Here is an 18,314-nt window from a genome sequence, read left to right on the forward strand (position 1 = left end):
CTATAATGACCACTTCCTTTCCTTCCCACTGATCCCACCTTTTTCAAAACAAAACAAACAAAGTCACCCAAAAAGCCTTAATGATTCTTTGGTAGATTAACAGTTCTCTCCTCAAAGAAACTTTTACAGAAATAATTACCTGACAAAAATAAAGCTACATTCTACCACCCCTGAAAAATAACATAATAAAATACCCAGTAAATAGTCTTGACTAGATAAAGTATACTTACAGTGAATTCTATAAAAGTTTGGAAATAAATAACAATACCACAGCTATTACAGCTACATATTTTGAAGTCATTAACATTTTTTTCAAATTTATGAAAAGCAAAACTTTCGTGGGTGAGAAGGAAAAGATGTAGTCATTACAGGTATATGGTCAAAATCACTAGAAACGAGTAAGCCTCAAACTTCCTACTCGTCTCTGTACCATTAGTAAAATCCTACTCTTGATGGTATTTCTTTAAAATGTGATCTACGATGTCAATGAACTGTGCATGTAGAAAGTTTTGAAATGGTCTATCTTTGGCTATGTATATTTTCAACAAAAAAAAAAAAAGTCAAGAAGGGAGAGGGTTGACATGTCGTGGGGTTGTTAACCAATGCTGTAAAACAATACGTGTACTACTGTTTAATGAGAAACTATTTGTTCTGTAAACCTTCACCTGAAGTCCAATAAAAAAAAAGAATAAATAAAATAAAATGTGATCTAACAATATTCCAAAACAAAACTTCAAATTTAGACAAAAATCTTTCTTTCTAAAGAGAATATGAACAGCATATACTAATAACTTGAGATAGCACTATGATTTTGTCATATTCTCTAATATAAATAACTTAAAAGAAACATTAATTATAACTGATTATAATCATATTATTTTCTTCCCTATTTATCTAAAAATAGAAGGTAATTTCAATTTAGATAAAAATATTTCTTCAGTCCAAGACCAACACTTTACACAGTCAAAACGGATACAAGCAACTCCCTCTAGCTGCACTGCTCAAAACTCCAGGTGAAAAGGTAGATCAAAATTATAAGGGAGTAAAAACTGAATTAAGACTTTGTATAGAAGATGTGGTACAGGAATTTCTCAGCCACAAAAAGTAAAAAGAAACCCACTAAATTACAAGGGCTGATAGAGAATCCATCTCTACAGTTTAGCTGTAGAGAAATAAGTTTTAAAAAAAAAATTAAAAATAGAATTGTTCCAGAATAAAATGAGAGCATGTAACTTGGCTTGCGTATTGCTGTGATGCTGAACAGGTTTCAGCAGAGCTTCTAGACTGAGATTGACGAGAAAGAAAGGTCTGGCAATTTCAAAAATCAGTCAGTGAAACCCTACGGATCAAAATGGTCTAATCTGCACTTCATTCTGTTATGTATCAGGTCACCACGACTCAGGGGCCAACCCAACGGCAGCTCACAACAACCTACATCTCACTGGGGTTCAAAAAACATAGAACATGTGAAGCTTTAAAGTTCTTTGGGACTTGAAGGATATATGACTTGGTAACTCCCACGTATTCCAGCTGTGTCATCTTTTTCTTTTTTAGGCTAGATGTTTTTCTTCAAGAAAAATTTTCTCTGCCTCTGGTTCCCAAATAATCCTGATTACTGTACTTATGCACACCGTTAATAGTCTGTATTAAAAGAGAGCCACCCTCTCCAACAATCTTTCATTTTCAGAGGGGATGATTAGAGATTTTATCTAAAATTTACTTATTTGTAAGTACTTCATAGAAAAAAACAGCAGAGATGAAGCAGGTTTACTGATGAGGCATTAATATTATTTAAGAACGTGTACACTAAATGATACAGCCTAGACAAAACTTAGTATTTCTAATAAGAGACCAAGAATTGAAGAAAGTAGAATGAACAATACTATTCTACATACTAAAGTCAAACTCAACACATGAGCTCCCTGGATAGCATTCCATACTGAAGAGTAACATACGTACACCTGTGAAACAGGTACTACAGTTCTTAACTGGTATTATCTTTCCTTATTACAGTCATCAATTTTATCCTAAAGAGATCAATGACCTATACAGGCCAAAACAAGCAAGCCCTCCTTAAACAGTTACCATGAAAATCAAATTCAAGTACTTTAGTACTTAGAATGAGGCAATTTTATTTTTTCTCATCAGATGAAAGCATTAGTGTGTGTGACTTTTGTATTTCTAAATGGTTTCTCAAGTCACCTCATTTAAATATGGATTAGTATGACAGCAAAGGTAGAATATTCTAGTATACAAAAGACTTTCGGAGTGAAATTTTCACCAATTTTTCAACCTTCCTACTGCTTTAGATATTACGAAAGTTTGTAAATTATACCACTGTCACTTACATTATAGATAATTGGAAATAATGCAGTACTAGTAAGTCTGAAAAGAATAAAGTCTAGTGTAGCCTAAAGTCAATGAGTAAACAATAATTTTTTCTAAACATCATATACCAGAAAAACAAAAGAAACGCTGCTTGGCTAAAAAGTCTAAGAAGGAGAAAGTACCAATCCCTTATCAGTGACTTCATATTATTTTCTTCCCAAGAATTTACGTTTGCATACACCAAAATTAACAGCACCATAACCAAAGATTAGGCCGATAAAAGATTAATTTTTAAGAATATATAAAAATTAATAAGGAGACACTTACAACACTGCCAATTTCTTTGTCTTGCTTCATCATAAAATTGACGTAATACAAGAAAGTCAATAACATCAGGCATATCATGATATCTAAGCAAAAATGAAAAGATTATTAAACTTACTGTACAGCAGGTTATAGTCTAGAGCAACACTGTTCAAAAGAAAAACAGGAGTCACACATGTAACTTCTAATTTTCTATTAGCCACATTAAAAAAAAGTAAAAAGAAACTAGTAAAATTAATATTAATAATATATTTTATTTAACCCAATATATTCAAAATATTATCAATTCAGTATTAATCAATGTAAAAGAAATAATCAGATACTTTACATTCTTTTTTCTTTCATATTAACTCTTCAAAATCTAATATACGCACTTACAGCACATCTCAGTTTGCATCAGCCACACTTCAAGGGCTCAAAAGCCACATGTGGCAGCTGACTGTCATACAGGGTAGCAGAAATTTAGCAAATTACGTATTTTAACATTTTCTCAAAAACAGAAGCAGAACAACTTCCCCACAAGTCAGAATTCTTCACACATTAAAGTGGCATGGAAAAATGTATAAAGACACATGGGAATGCCTTATTGTTGCTGTAGCACCCCTATTTTTCCTTCTAGAGGGATCTTATCGATCAAAACTTCAATCTACATCTTACGCTGTCCACAGTGCTCTCCCATTTACCCTGCAGCTAAACGGAAAGGGTATACTTATCAACAAGATGGAACATCTCAGTTTAGATAATCCCATTGAAAAAAGTAATAACATACCTAATAGAGAAAGATTTGTCCATGAGTTTTCCAGTCGCAGGATCTATAAATCCCAGTTTGAGACAACAGAGTGTAGGGGGCCCAACTTCATACCGTATTCCAACTATTTTCACCAACTCTTGATCCTTTAACAGACATTTTTGAAAAAATAAACATTCAGAATGGCTAAATTAGAGCAATTACTCAAGACAATAACTTTCCACATATTGCCAAATTAAGCCAACGCCCAATTTAGTCTTCCAAGACAGCAGACAAGTTTCATATACTATTCATTACAATTGTTTTTGCTAAATTAATCTTTACATATTTTTGAGGACAGACATTTTAAACAGTTTCTAACTTAGAAAATACACTAACTTTAGAAAATACACCACAAAAGTTTAAAACGGAAAACACAAATCACCAGTCAGCTCAACATCTCGCTTTCTTCTCTTCGTATAAACACAGTTTTATTTATATAGTTTTGTATTATACAATCAAATAATGTAAGCCTTTTGCTTATTCATAAATATCCTTTAAAACATGTTATTACATACCTTGCTCATGGATAGAAGACTCAACATTGTGAAAATGTCAATTCTACCCAAAGGGATCTATAGATAGAATGCAATCCCGATCCAAATTCCAATGGCATTTTTTAATGAGATGGAGAAACACACCACCAACTTACATGGAAAGGGAAGAGGCCCCAGACAAGAAGAACAAAGTAGGAGGCGTCACACTACCACATTTTAGGACCTAGCATACTGCCATGGTAATCAAAACAGCCTGGTACTGGTAAAACAACAGATACATAGACCAATGGAACAGAATTGAGAATCCAAACGTAAATTTATCCACGTATGAGCAGCTGATATTTGACAAAGGCCCAAAGTCCATTAACGGGGGAAAAGACAGTCTCTTTAACAAATGGTACTGGCATAACTGGATATCCAACTGCGAAAAACTGAAACAAGACCCATACCTCACACCATGCACAAAAACTAACTCAAAATGGATGATCAAAGACCTAAATATAAAATCGAAAACGATAAAGATCATAGACAAAAAACAGGGACAATGCTGGGAGCCTTAATACATGGCATAAACATAATGCGAGCCATAAGTAACAACGCACAAGCACCAGAAGACAGACTAGATAACTTGGAGCTCCTAAAAACCAAACACTTACGCTCATCAAAAGACTTCACCAAAAGAGTCAAAAAACAGCCTACCAACTGGGAAAAAGTTTTTGACTACGACAAATCCAATCAATGTCTAATCTCTAAAATCTACAAGATACTGCAAAACCTCAACAACAAAAAGACAAATAACCCAATTTAAAAAATGAGCAAATGATATGAACAGGCACTTTGCCAAGAAGACATTCAGGTGGCTCACAAACAATGAAGAAATGCTCACGATCATTCGCCATCAGGGAAATGCAAATCAAAACTACAATGACTTACCATCTCACCCCAACAAAACTAGCATTAATTCAAAAAGCACAAAATAATAAATGTTGGAGAGGTTGTGGAGAGACGGAAACACTTATACACTGTTGGTGGGAATGTAAAATGCTACAACCATTTTGGAAATCGATGTGGCACTTCCTTAAAAAGCTAAAAGTAGAAGTACCATACGATCCAGCAATCCCATTCCCTGGAATATATCCTAGAGAAATAAGAGCCATCACATGAGTAAATACCTATGCACACCCATGTTCACTGCAGCACTGTTAACAACAGCAAAAAGATGGAAACAACCTAGGTGCCCATCAACGGACAAATGGATAAACAAATCATGGTATAGTCACACAATACGACGCAACGATAAAGAACAACAAATCCGTGAAACATAACATGGAGAATCTGGAAGGCATTATACTGAGTGAAACTAGTCACAAAAGGACAAACATTGTATAAGACCACTATTATAAGAACTCAAGAAAAGGTTTCAACACAGAAGAAACCATTCTTTGATGGTTACAAGGGTGGGGAGGAGAGGGAGGGAAAGGGTTATTCACTGACTAGATCGTAGACAAGAATTATCTTAGGTGAAGGGAAGGACAGCACACACTACAGTGGAAGTCAGCACAACTGGACTAAACCAAAGCTATGAAGTTTCCTGAATACAACCAAACACTTCGAGGGACAGAGTAGCAGGGACGGGTATCTGGGGACCATGCTTTCAGGGGACATCTAGGTCAACTGGCATAACAAAGTTTTTTAAGAAAATATTCTGCATCCTACTTTGGCGAGTGGCGTCTGGGGTCTTAAAAGCTAGTGAGTGGCCATCTAAGATGCATCAATTGGTCCCAACCACCTGGAGTAAAGGAGAATGAAGAATACCAAAGTCACAAGGAAAGTATTAGCCCAAGAGACAGAAAGCACCACATAAACCAGAGACTTTATCAGCCTGAGACCAGAAGAACTAGATAGCGCCCGGCTGCTGCCCTGACAGGAACACAACAGGGAGTCCCTAATGGAGCAGGAGAAAAGCAGGGTACCAAACTCAAATTCCAGTAAAAAGACCAGACTTGATGGTCTGAGACTGGAAGAACCCCAGAAAGCATGGCCTCTGGACTCTCTGTCAACCTGGAACTAAAACCATTCCCCAGGCCAACTCTTCAAAGATTAGACTGGACTATGGACATAAAATGATACTTTTGAAGAGTGTGCTTCTTAGCTCCAGTAGATATATGAGACTAAATGGGCAGCTCCTGTCCAGAGGTGAGATGAGAAGGTAGAGAGGGTCAGGAGCTGGTTGAATGGACATGGGAAATCAAGTGTAGAAAAGAGGCGTGTGCTGTCACAGTATAGGGAGAACAATTACAGTCACGTAACAACGTATGTATAAATTTCTGTATGAGAGTCTAACTTGAATTGTAAATTTTCACTTTAAAAGTACAGTAAAAAAAAGAAGTTATTAAAATTTCTGCCTAACACATTCTATAAATATTTGAGGATCTACTATGTGCCGTGACCTATAGTAGACAGTAGGGATAACAGTAAACAGCAGAAAATCCCTATCTTGCAAGGTCCCTACCTTGATGCACTATCCATCACATAGATGTGCCATAATTAGCCCTCCCACCTTAATATGTTTCCTTGACACTTAGAATACAATGAATCATTCATCCATTTATTCATTCCACAAAAACATGCTTTTATAATTATGTGCCAAACTGCTACGTATTTAGTTTACACAATGGTAAGTGAAACAGACGTTATAAACAAATCCTTCAAAGTATATGAAGCCAAATTCATAGAATAGGGCCAGTAAGTTGAATACAGATGTTAAGAACAGCTATCTTTGGTAAAATAATCAGTATTTTTTTCATCTTCTAAAAGTAACTGAAAGTATTTGAAACATAAAATAAAAATCATGTCTAATGCTATTCCACAGAAAATCATCATTAAAATTTTGATTTCTTTCTTTTGGTTTTATAACTAAATGTATCTTTTAGAATTTGCTATGATAAACACAAACAGGATTTCACATCCAATTTTTCCTTTTAGTAAGACAGTGTGAAAGTCTATCCTTCATTCATTCAACAAATATTTTTAAAAAGTGTCAACTACATGGCAGGTGCTATACAGTAGTCCATAGTACGAATGCACCGTGATTTTATTCATTTCCTACCATGGGATATTTGGATTTTTTTTCCAACCTTCTGTTTTTATATACAGTGAGATCAAACAACCTTGGCTCATAAATTTACATGCACTTCTGGTTGTTTCCTAAATTACTAGAAGTAAAAAACATCAATTTAAAGAATCTAAATATTTTTGTTTCAATTTCTATTAGAAAGCTTGAACTACTTCAGTGCACCCTATCAACTTTCAACAAACTAAAATCTTTGCCACTTGCTTAAACACGGTAACATATTTCTTTAAAAAAAACTGCAACAAAATTGATTAAATATGGGGAGGTAAAGTCATTCCCTCATTTCATTATGCATGAGGTTAAACCTTTTTTCCAGTTTGTATTTTTTTTAATCTGTGTTGGGAATAAACATTTTTCAGATTACTGACATATACTGCCAAGCTGCTTTCTTAAGAGCCTCTGGGTCGTTACACGTAACATTTTACATGCTAATCTGCAATACATGAAGACTGTCCACTGATCAATATACATCTTCCCACCAAATCTTAAAGTTTAGCAGTTAACAGCTGGGAAAAAAAAGTCAGTAGGAAATTAATAGGAAGATAGTAATGAAATGTGCTCCCAATGGGTTTTTAAATGGATTCATAAATAATTTACCTATATATATATGCTAAATGTTTGATGATTTAATATCACCATCTTACCCTGAGATCCATTTTTCTCCATGGTTCCTTGTTAGGGTTCAGTTCATAAATGTTATTTCTTCTGACTGCCTCAACATAAGCTTCGTGACCCTGTCGAAAATATATTACCTACAAAAGGGAAGAAACATTTGAAAATTAATAAAAAGCTGAACAACAATATAAATTTTGTTTTATATTCCATATTCAAATTTTTTAATTTTATTACTCTCACCTCATCTCCCATTTGAGGAACAAAAGGAGACCTTCGAAGTGTAGTGTCAGTTATCCAGACTGGAGGATGGAACTCATATAAATGTTCCATGTTTGCAAGCTCTGCCGGAGTCATCCTCCGCAAATTCTGCCAAAAGGAAGAGAATAACATTCAATACAGTAGAAAGAAGACAATATGCACTGTCTGAAAAACAAATTTCACCATTCAAGATGACTATTTCTTGACATAACCATCTAATGATTAGTTTTTAAACAGCATACATATTTGATAATTTTACACAGGAATATATCACTTAAAAAAGCACTGTAAATCAACCTAGCACTATCCTAGCATCATCTACTGAATTTCTAATAGATTATTCATGCCACTTAACATCTTGTTACAGAGGTAATTTCTAACCTAAATTCTCTTCACCGCACAGCCTGTTTAGCCAAGACTCCACTCTGAATTTGACCACAGACTAATTATCTCATGGATTCTCTCTCGATCTCAGGTTTTCAGACCCTGGTAATTTTAAAATATGTTCACAAAATTCTTTGATATTCTTCTCCTCTTCAAGAGGTGGAGCCTAATTCTCACCTCTTGAGTATGGGCTAGATTTAGTGACTCACTGTTAAAAAATACAATAAAGCAGAAGAAACGACGTGCAACTTCCAAGACTAGGTCATAAAAGACATTAGGACTTATGCTTTGCTCTGGGGAAGTCAGCTACCATAAAGACACTCAAGCAGACTTATGGAGAGGACCATGTGGCAAGGAACTGAGGTCACTAGCCAACAGCAAGCTTGGAAGCAGATCATCCAACTCCAGTCAAGCCTTCAGATGAATGCAACTGCAGATTCCATCATGACTGCAACCTCAAAAGACCGTGAGTCTAAATCACCCAGCTAAGCTGCTCCCAAATTCCTGACCCAACAGAACTTGAGATAGTAAATGTTCATTATCTTAAGCAGTTAAGTTTCAGGGTGACTAATTACACAGCAACAGATAACTAATACAAAGACTTAACATCTTTAAATAAAGACAACTGCCTACATATGAGATACGTGTAAATATGATACACTGTATACGTGATAAAGGAATAGGGAAGATATTACAATCAGGAGAAAAGTATGAAGATAAAATATATAAAATGAAAATGACAAATCTGGCAATAACAGACAAAACAAGTAGAAAGCACCTTAAAATGACCTGAAGTCTGTTTTTGGTGTTGAAATTGACAGGAAAAAATTAGAGTTACACTGGGATTCTCAGGAAAACAGAGCTTTCCCTTTAATTTTCAGATTTGAAAACATATCACTATAAAGCCCACTACTCAGAGCAGTGGTGATGAAAGAGTGTTAAAAACAAGTTGCTTTTCCCAAAATAAATTTGCTTTTTACATTTGACTCCTGCTGACATAACATTGTTAATAAAGAAACAAAACTGGAAATTTCCCAAAGATGTCAGTTTTTAAACATGGAAAAGCGACACCTCTATAAAAGTATAAATGGATGTTTTCTAAAGGTATATTTTTCTCACCTCTTCCTTCGGCTTTCTTTCTTTCTTTCTCTTTCGTATTCTTTTTGGAGGAGATAAATTCTCAGTGGACATTTCATCCTCTGAACTACTGCAAAATCGGGTTATTCGTCGACGAGATGATGTTCGTAAGGGAGGCTGCAAATTGATGCCTGCATCAGCTGTCCAATCAGAATATGTAGACGAAGAATCACTAGAAAAGGAGAATGTTTTGAATTGTACAGAGCACGAATCTTAGCAAGCAAGTTAATCATACAACCTTAAGGGGAGGAAGGAGCAAGAAAAGAGAAGGGGCGATCCCAGGAAGGATCCTGCCCTCATTACCAATAAACACTGAAATGAGCAAAGATCATTTAAAAACAGAAAAACCTTCACTGACGTAAGCCTGAGGAATTTGTTTGTTTTTTTTTTTTTAAGTATAAAATAGATGACACTTGATGGATACAAAATCTAGAGCCAACGAACAACTCCCCTTTCAGAAACTAAAGTGAAGAGCTGTGGAAAGGGTAGAGATCATGCAGAACCCTAGGAGTCCATATTTTGAAGGAGGCTGAAGTATAGAGTAGAAACATGAATTTGAATCACAAACCAGTGAACACACTTAGAAGCCCAAGGGAAGCATAGCCACATCAAACAGAACACTGTAAGGGGGCAAAGCTTTTTCCCAACACAAGAGGATTCTCCTTCATATGATGGACAGAAAATCCAAGAAAGGGGCTAGCCTCACCCACAACCCGCAGTAAAATCTGAGTCGAACAGGAAATTAGAAAACTAGTCCCTGACTCACTACTAGCTTTACTAAACCCAGAAAAATATGATAAAGGTCTCTATTGGACCATCCTTGGCCCCACTCCCAACACACCTCTTACCTCTGAAACACATACACCCTTGGAAAAGTATTTGTATGAAAAATAGCTTCTTAAAAATTAAAACAGCAGCAAATTATATAATAAACTCCAAGAAAACTTGTGCTCTAAAAAGCACTCCAGCACCTAATTATAATGAAAGGAAAAAAGACAAGAAAGCAGGGAGTATAATATGGTGGTTTGGACCAGGAAAGCAGTTAAGGGAGACAGAAATAAGACAATTTGAAGGATATTTAGGAAGAATTTTCTAGAGGTAGTGATGGACAGGTTGTATACAGAGGAGAAGAAAAATGCCCAGGTCTCTGGCCTGAGCCAGGGACGAAGGTGACATTTACTAAGATGAGGAACAAATACTGGCAACCTGATCCCACAATATTTAGGTCTCAGAAATATGTTGATGGTGTTATCACGTATACTTTGGATAAAACCATTGCCATCGAGTCAATTCCCACTCATAGTGACCCTATAAGACAGAGCAGGACTGCCACACTGGGTTTCCAAGGAGCAGCTGGTGGATTCAAACTGCTGATCTTTTGGTTAGGAGCCATAGCTCTTAACCACTGCGCCACCAGGGCTCCATATTACTCTTTTTTAAATGTAGTACCAAGAGTAAATTGATACTTCTAGTATACATTTTACACTGTTGGCTCAAATGCTTATAGTCAGCTAAAAATCTCCGAAGTATTTTCTACAGAAATAGCTGTTGAGCTAGTTTTATCCTTTTAAATGTACTAAAAAGTCAATGTTAATTTTTTCCACAGTTGCACACTCTTCCATATTAAATGCCATTCATGTACAGTTCCACCCAAGGCTATGACTAAAATGCTTAAAAAACCAAAGCAATTGAAAACATATACCTTGAACTTTCGCTGTCACTTTCACTTTTTCTATCACTTTTCCATTCTTCTTCGGAAGAACAAGAACCTTCACTTTGATCACAGGAAGTCTCCTAATTTGTGAGGGGAAAAAAATCATCCTGATCCCTTAGGCTAAATAAAGCAAGCTAAGAAGAACTTAAATATTGTCATCAAATCACTGAAGACTAAATCATCTAACAAATATGTATAATAATCAGGTAATAAAAACATAATTAGATACACTTAAAATGAAAAGGAAACTTCATTTACTACCTCCTTTTTCTTATAAAGGTCAAAAGCAACAGAGAATATTTGTGACACTTAACAGTATCACTGTCGGCAAAAGAAAATGATACGATAGGTCATTTTCTGAGAGACCTTAATAAAAAGTCAATACAGGTTGTGTTTTGGATTTTAATCATTCTAATAGGTGTACAGTGGTGTCTTATTGCTGTTTTAATTTACAATTCTCTAATGACATGATTTTGAGCATCTTTTCATATACTTATTTGCAATCTATACACTTTTCTTTGGTGAGGTGTCTGTTCAGATCTTATGCCCAGTTTTTAACTGGGTTGTTCATTTTCTTGTTGGTGAGTTGAAGAGTTCTTTGTATATTTTAGATATAATAATCCTTTATCAAACTTGTGCTTCACTAATATTTTCTCTCAGTTCATGGATTGTCTTTTCACTCTCTTAACAGTGTCTTTTGCAAACCAGAAGTCTTTCATTTTAGTAAGTTCAATTTATCTTTCAGGGATCTTGCTTATGGTGTTGTATCTAAAAAGCAATCACCACAAAGACTCTATAGACGAATCCTGACATAGAGAAAAACAATACAGAACAAAATTTCAAACTGTCATGGACTCTAGAATTTCTGGAGCCACAGAGGCCAGGTCAACCCCTGAGATTACTGCCCTCAGATAATCTAAACCTTAAACCAAAAATATCCCCCAAAGTCTTCTTAAAACCAAATAATACTTTAGCTTAACTAGTAAAGAATTACCTCCCTTGAGCGTAGTAGTCTTTTAAGATCTATCTACACGGGATCAAACTGACAACAACAACTCAAAACACTGGATAGTAAACGTACGGGGCAGTGACTTTATGTTAATGGAGGAGGAAAAACTCAGAAAAGGAGCGTCAGAACGGTTGCACAACTAGAAGAATGTACTCCATGTCACTGAATTGTACTTGTAGAAAACTGAATTGGTGTATGTTTTGCTGTGTATATTCTCAACAACAATAACAAAAATAATTCTTTTTTTAAAATATATAAATTTTACTCACTAGGGGACAACTGTCTCCCAAAACCAGACTCTCTCTTTGCTAATAACTTATCCAATTCCTTAGTTCATACACTGGAAGTTACAGAACCTTTAGAAGAAGTATATAAGCAGAAGGAAAAAAATTAAAAAGTCCAGCATAAAGATGTCAGGGGAAGAAAATCACAAGAGATATCAAAAAGAAAATCCTATGTAGCCATGCCACATAGAGACAAAATAGGCCTTTAGAGGAAGTAATCTAATACTAGACAACACCGAGCTTTGAAGCTGTGATTCGGCCTCCAGCATTTCCTACATGTGAGCCGCTAGATAAGCCATTTAACCTGAGTTTCATTTTGCTTATCTGTAAAAGGGAACACAATATAATAGGCTACCAAGACTTTGCTATGAAGATTAGATGCACTGAAATCAAACAAAGTGAAAATGTTTTACAAACTATGGTGGACATTATATATATCTATAAAACATTTCACAGATAAGTTTCTTAATAAATTAAGAAATTCTTAATTTTCACAATGACCCTATGAGGAAAATTATATTATCCCCTCTTCAGAGATGGTGAAACCACGGCTCAGAGATCTTAAAAGTCAGAGCTAGTAGGTTATAGTATCCAGATTCAAGACGAGAATTCTACTCTAACCTTAGTGTTTTTTCTATTATACCGATAAGCAGGCAAATTTTGAGTAGATCTGTCATTTCGTCACAGGTTATAGAAGCTTCAAAATGAAAATGTGCCTTAAATAGTAAACATACAGATGAGGGGATTCTAGATGCATCGTAAACCCAGAAAGGGAGAAAAGGAATGAAAAGGATGGCTTGGGGGTTAGTAGTGAGCCATAATGTGGAAAGAAAGCGGGGATAAAACTTGTGTCCAGGTTGACTACTGTTGTTCTTGTTAGGTGCCATCGAGTCAGTTCCAACTCATAGCAACCCTATGTGCAACACAATGAAACACTGCCCTGTCCTGTGCCATCCTCATGATTGTTGTTATGCTTGAGCCTGCTGCTGCAGCCACTGTGTCAATCCATCTTGTTGAGAGTCTTATTAGTCTTTTTCGCTGACCCTCTACTTTACCAAGCATGATGTCCTTCCCCAGGGACAGCTCCCTCCTGATAACATGTCCAAAGTACTAAGACAACATCTCACCATCCTTGCTTCTAAGGTGCATTCTGGCTGTACTTCTTTCAAGACAGATTTATTCATTCTTTTGGCAGTCCATGGTATATGCAACATTCTTCACCAACACCATCACTTGAAGGCATCAATTCTTCTTCAGTGGGTCTCCCTTATTCACTGTTCAGTTTTCGCAAGCACAGGAGGCAACTGAAAACACCACTGCTTGGGTCAGGCGCACCTTAGTCATTAAAGTGACATCTTTGCTTTTTAACACTTTAAAGAGGTCTTTTACAGCAGATTTGCCCAATGCAATGTGTCATTTGACTTCCTGACTGGTGTTTCCTTGAGTGTTGATTGTGCATCCAAGTAAAAGCAAATCCTTGACAACTTCAATCTTTTCTCCGTTTATCATGATGCTGCTTATTGGTCCAGTTGTGAGCATTTTTGTTTTCTTTATGTTGATGTGTAATCCATACTGAAGGCTGTGGTCTTTGATCTTCATCAATAAGTGCTTCAAGTCTTCTTCACTTTCAGCAAGCAAGGTTGTGTCATCTGGATTATCACAGGCTGTTAATGAGTCTACCTCCAATCCTGATGCCCCGTTCTTCAGAGTCCAGCTTGACTAGGGCTTAAAAACATACAGAAATGACCCATGGTATTTGTTGCAGAATTATACTGATTGAGCGGACGGGGGGCGCAAGCTGATTCATTACAAGGTGAATTTGTTCTCACAGCTCAATTTCAAATCTCAGCACAAAGTCTCCCTGCCAAAAAAAATCCTCAGTGGGTGAGATGACGAAATGATTTGAGAAGTACACAATGGTATTAATGAAGAATAATGTGAGAGCTGAGCACTCAGAATTGTTGGGAGCAGATGGAAGTTGTGAGGTACAACAGCCTTCTGAGTGACAAGAGTTTGTAATACACTCTGTGACCAGACAGCTTTCTATCCACCTACCTAACTCCTACCAGGTGAGCCAGAGGGGCTTAAACATTCAGTAACATCTACAGGTGGCACTGAGCTTTAAGGTAATGAGTTATCAGCGTTATAATCTCCTAATTTAACTTATCAACTGATAGACAAACTGAAGAAAAAGTGGGTAACATACTTCATCATGCTATTCTAAGGGGCTAATAAAGTTTATCATAATTACCCAAAATCACTAAGGGTTAAAATATGTTTAATATACTATAGTTAAGAAAAAATGTAAAGTCTCATTATATGAAACAAAATAGTTTAAATGAACATAACTTTTGACGATAACAGCAGCTAAGATTATCGTGTACCCCTATGGAACATTTCATACCTCATCATAACAGTGAATTAAAAAATATTGACATTCTAATATTAAATTCTAAATGCTCTTTTCCAAAAAATACTGGTTTCACACAAAAATCAAAATAAAGACCAATAACTTAAACATGATTACTGAAAGTCAAACAAGGGCTTAGGCAATGCCTTTTTAAACCCAACACCAAAAGCACAAGCAACTAAGTAAAAACTGATACATTATACTTCATTAAAATTTAAAATTTTGTGCTTCGAAGGACACCATCAGGAAAACAAAGACAATCTATAAAACGGAAAAAATATTTACAAATCACGTAGCCGATAAAGGAATTTTATTCAAAATATGTAAAGAACTCTTACAACTTAATAATAAAAAGACAAATAACCCAATTTAAAAATGGGCAACAGATTTGAATAAATATTTCTCCAAAGATATACAAATAGTCAGTAAGCACATGAAAAGATGATCAATGTCATTATTTATTAGACAACCCCAAATCAAAACCTCAGCTCGAGACCACTTCATACACACTAGAATGGCTATAATAAAAAAGACAACAACAAGTGTTGGGGATGATGTGCAGAAATTAGAACCCGCATATACTGCTGGTAGAAACATAAAACGGTGCAGCCTCTTTGGAAACCAGTCACTTAATGGTTAAACATAGAGCTACCATAAGACCCAGCAACTCCACTCCTAGGAATATACCCTAGAGAGATTAAAATACAGCCACACAAAAACTTTTACACTTGTACACACGTTCATACCAGCACTATACTTAATAGCCCAAAAGTGGAAACATCCCAAATATCTACCAACTGATGAATGGACAAAACAAAATCAAATAAATGAACACAATAATACAATGAAATGAAATATTGGACAATAAAAAAGAACTGATATCTTCTATAAAACATGGATTAACCTTGAAAACATGCTTAGTGAAACAAGCAAGGCACCAAAAATTCACATATTGCATGATTCCATTTATAGTAAATGTCCAGAATAAGCAAATCTACAAAATAATGGTTGCCAAGGTTGGGTGGAAGGCATGCTGCAGAGTGACTACTAATGGGTATGGGGTTTCTTTCGAGGGTGATGAAAACGTTCTGAAATCAGATACTGGTAACGACTGAACAACTCTATAAATATACTAAAGACCATTAAATTATACACTTTAATCACTGACTTCTATGTTGAGTAAACTATATCTCAATATAGCTGTTAAAATCTGTTTAAAAATTTCAAAATTTGAAATGTCACCTTTATCTCTATGGAATAATATTTTCACATAGTTTCAGGGGAGATTCAAAGTAAAGAATTAAGACAAATTCATTTAAGACTATGTTATATATTTCAATGTTATACCACTTACACGTCTTACAGAGCTTGAAGATTCATTTCCAGAAGAGGACTCAACTCGTCCAAGATTTCTTCTCCCGTAATTTGGATATTTACGTCTACATGTTCTTTGCCTAGACTGCGATCTCAAAACCACCAAATCAGACTGAAACATAAAGAAATATGTGGATTAAAATCAACATCTAAATAAGTTGAATATTCAACAAAATGGGTATTCTATCAAGTTGCCAAAAGGATTTTAAGCAAAACAAAAGCCTAAAGAAAATATTCCTGAACAAATAATATGTTTGCCATATGCTATTAAATCAAACATGGTATATTTTTACTTTTAAGGTACTCAGAAAGCATGAGAAATGTCACACAGATAACCATTTTCCCAATTAACGTTCTGAGTTTAACTGGTTTACCATGAATGAAGGAAAATAACAATAACCAAAAAAAGGTCACTTTAAAAATGTAAATTATAGAATTGAAAAATATCTACTTAGATTTTATGATGCAGTAACCTACCTTAAAGAATATATCACTATTTGTATACATAGTTATAGAGAAATATCTGAAATAACCATCAAATATTAACCCTAATAATTTCCAGGTTCTAAATTAAGTTTAGGACGACTTGTTTTGTTAGCACTGTTTAAATATTTTCAGTATCATTATCAAAACACTTAATTTAAATAATCTTTTAAAATCAGCCAAAGAAAAGGCTAGGCTGATTTTAAAAAGGGGGTGGGGGACACCATTTCCTAAACACCAAAGTCATATGTGTAATATCACTCAGTGAAAGCACATATTCCTTAAGCTGATGCACAGATCAATTTCCTCCTCAGCACCACCTGTTTGATATTTGTTTTTTATAATTTCAACATTATTATATCATTGGATGACCTTAAAACGAACTCTGTGTTCCTTAATTTGTCACAAGCGATTTTTGTTACAGCAAAACTCATATTAATGTGTTCTATGACTAGTAATGAGTAAATACAGGTGAACCAAAGCTATCACAAAGAGGAACAAGACAATCTGGCAAAACATTATTTATTTTTGAAAAATCAAGTTGAAGGCTCTGATAGCTAACAAGGCTATGAAGCGTTTTGTGCTTCAAAGGACACCATCAGGAAAACAAAGACAATTCATAAAACAGAAAAAATATTTGCAAATCACATAGCCGATAAAGGAATTTTTATACAAAATATATAAAGAACTCTTACAACTTAATAATAAAAAGACAAATAATCCAATTAAAAAATGGGCAACAGATTTGAATAAACACTTCAGGAAAAAGAAGATAAACAGTAAAAATGAACCCTAGGATTTCATTAGGGGTCCCTGGGTGGCATGTACAACCACTAGCTGAAAGGTTGGTGGTTTGAACCACCCAGAGGCCCCTTGGAAGACACACCTGGTGCCTGGTTATCCGCTTTACAAAGGTCACAGCCTTGAAAATCTGGGGAACAGTTCTACTTTGCACACACAGGGTTGCCATGAGGCAAAACCAACTGAACAGCAACTAACAATAAAGAGGATTTCATTGTGCAAGAGGAAGCTGAGAGGTTTAACAGTTAATAAATAAAAACTGACAAGTTAGGCTAACAAAAATCACAATTCAGAGCAGCCTAGGACTATAGAATAGTAATTCCAAGGGACTATAACTAAATAAAGCCCATCCTTGGGTGGATTAAGTCAAGGTAAGTCTTGATAGTGGCCCTAGCAGACTGCCAGAAACAAATGTAAATTTCTGAGGAAGAAATACCATCTTAGGCTTCAAATCTTCTCTAATACTTAACATTCTATCAAAAACCAGGTAAGGAAGAAAATGTGATTGTAAAAAATGAGAAAAATCAACAGACAATGGAAACAGAGCCACAGGGATTGAGATAATAAAATAACGAAATTGCCAGACACAGGCTTTCAAAGTAACTATGGCTGATTTTTAAGGGATTAAAACAATGAGAACTTCAGCAGAAAATTAAGAAACTATAAAAAAAAAAACAAATGGAAATTCAGGAAGTAAAAGAAAAAAAAAACAACAGTAACTGAAATTAAGAACTCGATAGGTTTAATAGCAGATCCCACACAGCTAAAGAGAAACA

The 18,314-nt window shown here is 35.2% G+C and overlaps 1 protein-coding gene across 5 annotated transcripts in view; it reads right to left on the minus strand.

Annotated features, from left to right (window-relative positions):
- BRWD1 (bromodomain and WD repeat domain containing 1) overlaps nt 1-18,314 on the minus strand; it is a 128,884-nt gene that overhangs the window by 45,246 nt on the left and 65,324 nt on the right. For all 5 annotated transcript variants that reach the window (XM_023742147.1, XM_023742148.1, XM_023742146.1 and 2 more), the window contains exons 21-27: nt 16,235-16,366; nt 11,166-11,257; nt 9,446-9,635; nt 7,925-8,050; nt 7,714-7,821; nt 3,422-3,546; nt 2,656-2,738 (exon numbers count right to left, since the gene is read on the minus strand). In XM_023742147.1, the coding sequence (XP_023597915.1) occupies nt 2,656-2,738; nt 3,422-3,546; nt 7,714-7,821; nt 7,925-8,050; nt 9,446-9,635; nt 11,166-11,257; nt 16,235-16,366 (856 nt within the window). The remainder of the gene's footprint in view (nt 1-2,655; nt 2,739-3,421; nt 3,547-7,713; nt 7,822-7,924; nt 8,051-9,445; nt 9,636-11,165; nt 11,258-16,234; nt 16,367-18,314) is intronic.

This window comes from Trichechus manatus, unplaced genomic scaffold (genome assembly GCF_000243295.1).
Source record: "Trichechus manatus latirostris isolate Lorelei unplaced genomic scaffold, TriManLat1.0 scaffold00202, whole genome shotgun sequence".
In the NCBI taxonomy this organism is placed as follows: domain Eukaryota; kingdom Metazoa; phylum Chordata; class Mammalia; order Sirenia; family Trichechidae; genus Trichechus; species Trichechus manatus.